Source organism: Fulmarus glacialis, unplaced genomic scaffold (assembly GCF_000690835.1).
Source record: "Fulmarus glacialis isolate BGI_N327 unplaced genomic scaffold, ASM69083v1 scaffold18889, whole genome shotgun sequence".
NCBI lineage: Eukaryota > Metazoa > Chordata > Aves > Procellariiformes > Procellariidae > Fulmarus > Fulmarus glacialis.
The window spans coordinates 7,770-15,816 of record NW_009231604.1 but is presented as its reverse complement, the minus strand read 5'-3'; the positions used below and the strand labels follow the sequence as shown (position 1 = coordinate 15,816).

General features: G+C 47.0%; 1 protein-coding gene across 1 annotated transcript in view; it reads right to left on the bottom strand.

Annotated features, from left to right (window-relative positions):
• Positions 1–1,441: 1,441 nt before the first annotated feature.
• Positions 1,442–8,047, bottom strand: part of SGK2 (serum/glucocorticoid regulated kinase 2) — a 9,258-nt gene continuing 2,652 nt past the window's right edge. Inside the window, exons 4-13 of the mRNA XM_009584645.1 lie at positions 7,782–7,839; positions 7,094–7,177; positions 6,590–6,721; positions 5,564–5,676; positions 4,978–5,014; positions 4,284–4,370; positions 2,868–2,963; positions 2,439–2,594; positions 1,948–2,037; positions 1,442–1,729 (exon numbers count right to left, since the gene is read on the bottom strand). Coding sequence (XP_009582940.1) covers positions 1,574–1,729; positions 1,948–2,037; positions 2,439–2,594; positions 2,868–2,963; positions 4,284–4,370; positions 4,978–5,014; positions 5,564–5,676; positions 6,590–6,721; positions 7,094–7,177; positions 7,782–7,839 — 1,009 coding nt within the window. The 3' untranslated portion in view covers positions 1,442–1,573. The remainder of the gene's footprint in view (positions 1,730–1,947; positions 2,038–2,438; positions 2,595–2,867; positions 2,964–4,283; positions 4,371–4,977; positions 5,015–5,563; positions 5,677–6,589; positions 6,722–7,093; positions 7,178–7,781; positions 7,840–8,047) is intronic.

Sequence of the window (8,047 nt, the reverse complement as noted above, 5' to 3'; positions counted from 1 at the left end):
CCGCGGCCTGCCCCGGCCCAGCCCTCGCCTGTCAGCAGCCCAGGGCGGGCCCGCGTCCCCTCGGGAAGCTGCACCCCCGGGAACAGGTTTCTGGGCCCCGGTAAAAGCGAAAATACCGATCCTTCTATTGGACTAAAGTAGGGACTTTCTATTTAATTAAAAAAAAAGTTTCAGTGACTCTGCACGCAGCCAAGTGTTGGGGTACGGCCGCTGTCAGGCACAGCACAAAGCCAATACCTCCACCACTCCCTTGCACACAGGACGGAGATGGAAGCATATCAGTGTATGCACTTTAATATAAACCATGTCATATTTCTAATTACTTCAGCATGTACAAGATAAATCTGATAAAAAAAAAATTGTTCCAGCAGAAGCTTCCCAATAGCATGAGCATCGCACAACTTATAGAACCCCCCTTGTTCATCCCCATGTTGCAGTGAGAAGCTCGTTGTGCCCTTCCTCCTCCCCACAGCAACAGAACAAAATGACTTAAAAAAAACCAGGAAGTGACATTCAATCAGTATACCAGCATTTAAATTAAGGCAGAATAAATAACTGTTCTACATCAGTGACAGGCATTTTCAGACCAGTGCTGGAGCCTGGAGGACTGCTGCTGCTCTCCCTCTCCTGCGTGCAAGGGCTTAGGGGTGCTGGCTGCCCCACAGCAGGGTGCTGAGCTGGGCTGAGGCTCCCCTCGCTGCGTGCTGTCGTGTGCTGCACGGTGCTCCGAGCTGTGCTCATTTCACCAGTGTCAGTGTGCCTCAGGGAAGTCAAGCACATGCTGTGAAAGGACCCCCTCCACCCCACGCAGGGTTTGGCCATAAGGTTTTTTATTTTCTCAAGCAGCTCAGCTTCTCCCCACCCATTTTATCTGGGATTTTCCCCATACACACTGGCTCCTGCATAACAGCCTCCGTGTTGCTTCAGCAGCATCCCAATCCTGGACCAGAGAGAGATGATCCACTCACCTTGGAGAGGGACTGGCTGGCACAAAAGGCCACAGCGCAGTTCAGGATTTACAGACCTGCAGCCACCTTTGGAGCAATAACTGATGAACAGTTTGAGCCCAGCTCAGTCCAGGATGAGTGGCTTAAGTGGCACAGTCCTCTTAAAGGAAGTTACTGCTCTTGGTAGTGTGAAGAGTTTCCCCTCTCTATTGGGGGAGGTGGGGGGGGGTGCAAAGCAGTTAGACATAGCTGGGCAGAGTTAGCTCCACAAAAAAAAAAAAGAGTGGCCAGTTGGAGGGGCATGGCTGTTGATGTGAATGATGGTACATACCTCAACCATAAATACAACCACAGAGTGAATACAGTCCTGCCAATTAGCACAAGACGGGGGGGGGGAAATAATAATAGTCAGTGTCTCACTTTCCATGTCAGCAGAACAGTCATTTAGAGGGAAATCCAAACAGCAAGAGTTAAGAGCTCTGTTCCATCCCAGCCAGTTAGTGTATTAGTCCCAATTTCCTTAAACCATGAGCAAAGGACAGTACCAATCCTTTCAGAAAAAGAAAAAAAAAACAAACATAAAACCCATTCAGTTAAAATCTGGCTTCTCAAAGCCTTTATAAAACCTAGATGCCCTCTTCAGTTGGTGCATAAGAAAACCCTAAAAATGCATCTGAGGCACTGGAGCTGCTGGCTGCTAGGTCAGGCGTGTGGGTGATGGAGGTGGAGATCGCTTCTTGGGTGAACTCTGGATCAAAGTGTCGCAGATCAGCTGGACCGGCCTAAGCCAAGGAGCAGAGAGGCACATGGTCAATTCTAGTGAGCAGACCCCAGCTTGTGTTCAGACAGTCTAACACCACTGCTCTTCCAAAAGTGTCATCACCACTGGATTTGCAGTTCTTAACCTGCACTTCAGAACCCCTCAGCGTCAGCATAAGACATCTGGAGAGGATTCCTTTTGTACCACTATGTGACAGACACAACAGAAATACCCACTTACCACATTGGGGTTAAACGGAGGAGTAATCCTCTTGTGGTACAAGTCGTCCCAGTTTATTGGGCTGAAGAATACGTGGTTCTTTATCTCAAGCTGCATAGAAAGGGAGGAGGGAGGGAAAAGTCACTCTTCTGCCAACCCTCCCTTTCCAGCACCTGCCAGCTGGTTTCATAGCATTAAGTGGTTGAAGCAAGACTTGGAACTACCACATATCCATGTAGGCCCCGTGTAGCAAATCCTTAATACATGAGGGTCGTGGTCCAGTAATCCCTTGAAGGGAGATGACACCATCACACACTGGTGTTTTAGCTTGCCACCACACCTTTCCCTTTGGAAATCCAAGTCAACCCCATATGCCCCTTTTAGGAGGCTGGAGAGACATCAACCTGCATGGAAAGCTTTTTCCAACGCAGTGCTGTTATCACAAAAGAAAGGTTCAGAATAGAAAGGTTTCCTATCCATCCTCCCTCCTAATCATAATGGAGGCCACCTACAAAGTCTGTCTTGGCACCCAGCCTCCTCTTCTGGTCCTTGTGGAGAAGTCCCTGGAGGATGTCACAAGCTGCCACAGTCTTGCTTCCTTGGATCTGGAGTGGCTTGTGCAGAATGTTGTCATACATCTGAGACACATCCCGGCTGTAAAAAGGAGGCTAATTTGAAAGAGAGGAGAAGCAGCCAGGTAAAACATGAGCTATCATAAGACCCACACATCACAGGTCAAAATGGGTCCTGCAGCGAGCAGATATCTCTATGCCATATCTCAGATATCAAACATATCTCTCTGTTCAAAGGGCAATGGTATGATTGAAACAGATCATCTAATTCAGGATTCAGTTGTCTGTGTCAGGTACCATGTGAACACCAGAACTTTCAAAAATAAATTCTCCACCATGTAAGGTAAAACAGACAGCTTCCAAACTTACCAGTCCAAACAGCATCTCATAGAGGACAGCTCCCAGGCACCACCAGTCTACTGTCCTGTCATACGGCTGCTTCTTTAGCACCTCAGGAGCCAAGTACTGGGAAGAGTCAAAAGTAAATATTTGAGTCAAATTATAAAGGAAGGGCTTTGTCCTCATAGGTGCACAAACATGGCTGCAGTTCAAACTTAGCAAATGCATTAGGAAGCACACAGATGCATTTCCTACTATGCTTTGATAGATCCTCCACTTGCTTCAGAGCAATGGGTTTGAAAGACGCCTACCAAAACCCCCAAAGTGTTTTCTGGGCTACAGAAGGTTCTCCTCCTTATAGAGGACTTGTATAAGGATTTGCCACCCACCACAACTCAGCCAGCAAACCTGTCCTGCACTGACACCTGTCCTACACCTTTAAGAGGCTCATGTAGTTTTGAGAAAGCTGCAGTTTTCAGTCCCATTAAGTCTGTTTAAATCAGCAAAACTACCACTAACTGCCACCAAGGAGCAACAGAGAAGAATTCAAGCAGCCTGCAGAACAAGCCTCACACAGGATTATCTCTGTGTACTATCAGGCTCCCTATCTAGGGCAGGGAAAAAAAACCACACACCAAAAACCTCATTTTTTTTTTCCTGCTTGGTTCGTGCAGTACTATTGCGTAAGTGGGTCCCCACTGAAAGCTGAGGGCTACCACCAGGAAATTCCTGCCCACTTCTACTGAGCTTGAATACTGAAAGGTATCTTATTTACAGACCCTTCTTCAAGCTACCTGAGGAAGGCAGCAGGACAGGGATATTACCTAGGCCAAAGTGCCACAAAAATCCCCAGCTCAGTAAGAAGCAGGAAAAAAGCCTCCAAGAAGCCAAATTGGAGATAGTTTTTAGCAAAACCTATTGAGGTGCATTGCAGAAAAGGCATTTCCTCCCTTCTGAGCGATGTTCATATTCCAGAGGAGAGCCTGGTCCTCTCCTTTGCACAGGGTGTTTTGCAGCTCCTTCATACCAAGGACACAGAGAAGGGCACAGCAAGGTCCTGTGTATGTCAGTACCAGCAGGCTCCCTGTTCTGCAGCTCAGGGGTATCAGAGCAGGTAAACAGCCTGCTCACAAGCTTGCTCATGGGCTCCCAGGGTCAAGGTTGTCTTCAGAGCCCCAGTTTCACAAGACTGGCCATTTCCGAGTGCAGAGATCTCTGCCCTGATAACACAGCAAGTTTAGACTACTAATCAGCTGTTACAGGTAAAACTGTCTCTGCTGAGTAGGGAAGACTTATCAGAACTCCAGCTTTGGGCTGAGAGCCTCAAAGCACCCAAGATAGTCTAATTCACAGAGCCCATATTTTGAGATGCTGAGCACCCAGAGCAGCAAGTCTCTGAAGGCTTTCAGCCCCCAGGTCACAGTGAAACCCCAGCACATGCTGTACCTCAGGAGTGCCACAAAAAGTAGAAGTTGTCTCCTCTTGCTCCATTCCTTCTTTGCAGAGTCCAAAGTCTGTCAATACTATGTGTCCCTAAAGAAAAGAGCGAAATTTCAGCTTGGCCAACTCTTTCTAGAGAGGAAACAGGATTTCCAAGCATTGGCCTTCACGTTGCATCTCATATATGTTTTAGTTCCCCACTCTTCATCTGAAGCATTGGCCTTCACGTTGCATCTCATATGTTTTAGTTCCCCACTCTTCATCTACTTCCTCTCCCCCACCTTCTGGACATCCTATAGTACAAGTACAGGAACCTGTAGAGAAAGTAAAGTCTAGATTTTTTTTTTTAATTTGTCTACAACTGCATAGCTATGAAGAGATCCTGCACTGCTGTGCTTTGCCAGTTTGTATAGCAGTCACCACCAGAGTAGCAGCAGTGACTTGCTCTTAGCACCCCTGATTCCTGCCCACAAGTCAGGTCCCAGCTTTTGGGAATGAGCCGAAAGGGCCCCAAGTGTGCAGTTCTGCAGAGGGCAGGCTCACTCCTTCTTGCAGGATCTGCACAGAAATGCAGTGGTGCATACATACAAAATCCATGCAATGAAGTGAGCTATAGCCCAGCCTGCAGAACTATAGCCCTCTGTTTATGGTCCTGATACTTTTAAAGCCAGAAGGAAGGCAGCAAAAGCTGTGAATATACCTGGCAATCCAGGAGGATGTTTTCAGGTTTTAAGTCCCTGCAAGACAAAAAGTGCTGTTTGAGCAGGTTTGGCCAGATATTTAGAAAAGCCTGATCTGAAACAGCATCAGCTAAGAACAGGAGCTAACAAGACTCCACAATCCAGTTCACCAAGACCTTCCCAAAGTGCAGATTCCCATCACTGTTGGGTATCAGCATACACATATGCAAACATAGAAAGGCTGCTGTCATACAGGATGAGGTGTTAGCCTGCATTTCCCTGCATATCTGTGCGTAAATTGGCACTGAGAGACAATTTCTTCCTTCTTGTGCCAGGTTTATTTTACATCTTTTCACCCAACCATTCTCCTTCCCACTATCAGGCTGGGAGCATTTATTGCCCATTAGGTCCCGTGCAGACAGCACCCCTGTTGCAGGGTAGAATGCCAGCAGTGCGCTGTCTTGTCTGGGGTAGGAGATTCTTCAGCTACTCCAGTCCTCCATTTTGCATGGCCCCAGAAGTAGTCTTTTCCCTCCCCAGCACTGCACACAGCCTGGCTGGGCAGACTTGGTGCCCCTGCTCTCCCCGGCAGGACACGTGCCTTACCTGTAAATGATGTTTAAAGAATGCAGGTACCCAATTGCACTAGCGACTTCTGCAGCATAGAATCGTGCCCGGGGCTCACGGAAGCAGCGCTCCCTTTGCAAGTGGAAGAAGAGCTGCGAACAGATCATAAGGTTGATCGTTTCTTCTCTAAAAAACTGAAGGAGCAAGCCTGAAAGCCAGCTACTTGAGTGAAAACCAATTTGCAGCAAGTGACACATGAACAGCACCAAATAAACCCAGACCAAGTGACTTTAAGCAATCTAAACACCTTTCCAGAAATTGCTTCATTCATCCTCCTCTTATCACCATCTCACTTAATTCATTGCCCCAAAACTGGTTATCTGCTGATCTAGTTAAGCTTTCTAGCTTGCTACAACCCACAGGCTGTAGTATGGCCATGAAGAGTGGTACCTGCACAGAGCAGGTATTCATATCCCCATGAATTAGACTTGGACAAGACATCCCTGTTAACAACATCACCCAGCCAGTTTCAGATAGCACAGAAAAAGACAGCTGAAGAAAGAGGAGCTTCTACAGGACAGATAAAGACGACTAACATACTGCAATGGAAACACCCAAGCACTAGGCTTTAATCCAGAGCTGGCCCACAAGTGGGTTTCAAAAGAGGAGCTTCTACAGGACAGATAAAGATGACTAACATACTGCAATGGAATCACCCAAGCACTAGGCTGGAATCCAGAGCTGGCCCACAAGTGGGTTTCGCCTAAATCTCACCAACATCAGCATTTCCCATATTCTCCGCAGGATTTTAAAATGCCTCTAGCACATGTTTTTCTCAGTGTCCTTGCCTTGGGAATCATCTCACATAAGTCATATCCAGCAAGATCTTCACTCAACATACAAGTGAGAGAACATGCCAGCCACTCCTAGCTGGTCCTTGCCAGCAGTCAAGGCAACATTATACTTCATCATTATCTTCTGACAAGAAAGGCTTTTAGGCAATAAAGCAGTATGTTTGGAAAGGACCAAATAGAATATTAAAATAAAGCCTGAATGTGCACTTACCTCTCCCCCATTTACATAGTCAAGCACAAAGTAAAGCTTCTCCGAGGTCTGGAAGGAGTAATGAAGTCCCACAAGGAAGGGGTGCTTGACATTTTTCAGGAGCACGTTGCGCTCTGCCATGATGTGGTTTTGCTATCAAAAAGCAGGCAAGGCATTAAAGTTTCAGGCAAGGGTCCAGTCCAGTCTGACATAGGGGCTCACACTGCTTTGAAAACAAGTAGAAGCTGGGAGTTCAAGGGGGCCTTTTCCAGCCCCAGAAAGGGAACCACTCTAAGTAGAAGCTGGGAGTTCAAGGGGGCCTTCTCCAGCCCCAGAAAGGGAGTCACTCCTCTCTAACCTGATTCATCTCAGTTCTCCATTTTCCCATGGCACCAAAAAATTCATGTTTAACACTGACTTGTCTATGTGAATGCTCACTCAGTCACAAGATACCTCAATTGCATTACCAGGATTGCTCATACACTGACCACTATTTGCAGAAGTAGCCAAGGAGAGCAGACATACCTCTTTTTTCTTTAGAATGGTTTTCTTATGCAAGACTTTCACAGCATAAAAAGTCCCATCACACTTGCGTTTGGCCAAGAGAACCTGCAACAGAAGGTCCTGGTTACAGGTTTCAGTCTCACCTGCTGCCACTTGGTTAGTGTTTCCTCATTAGCTCAATGCCCTTGCGAGTGATAATACACAGACTACAGCTTCAGAGGGTCAGGTACAAAGTTTTAAAGACCAAGCTCCAGCCCACTGACTTCCCAGCACTTTCTTATTGCCAGAAAAAGGCACAGAACATATCCACATCATCTCTTGCACACCCAATAGAAAGTAGTTTTGGAGCATTTGGGGATAGTCCTGTTTAAAGTGGATCCTTGCTATCTCACAAGGTACAGATTTGTCTAGAGACCTTTTGCTAGCTGAACAAGTCTGAGGCTTATTTTGAATCAAGCGCTGCTTCTCACCATCACCACCCTGAGCATGAAACACCTCACACTTCTGTCCTTAGAGAGGCTGCAGGACAGCTCAAAGTAAGAACGGACTATGAAAACCCTATCAGTTCTCATCTGGTCTCAGTCCCACTTAGGCCAAACTCCTCTGGAGAAGTGCAAGCAAACGACATAGCTAGAAACTCCTTCAGCAAGGAAGTCTCTTTCCAAGCTGCCTCTAAAGAGCTACAGCCCACCTGTACAAATCCACTTACTTTTCCAAAGCTTCCTTTGCCAATAACCTTCAGGAAGTCAAAGTCTGTTGGCTTGGCACTGTTGGGCAAGAATGAAGCAAGTTAATGTTTCTGGGAGAGAAACATGCAACGGCAACACTACCGTCAAAGCAGAGTTCCTTCTTGGAAACACAAGTGCTTATGAAAGGGATTAAAGGGCACTGGATGGGTGACCCTCGCTCCCAGCCAGCTGTCAGCAAGCAGGGGATTTGCACTGTGTGTGTCGGTGCACACAGCAGAGGATGAGC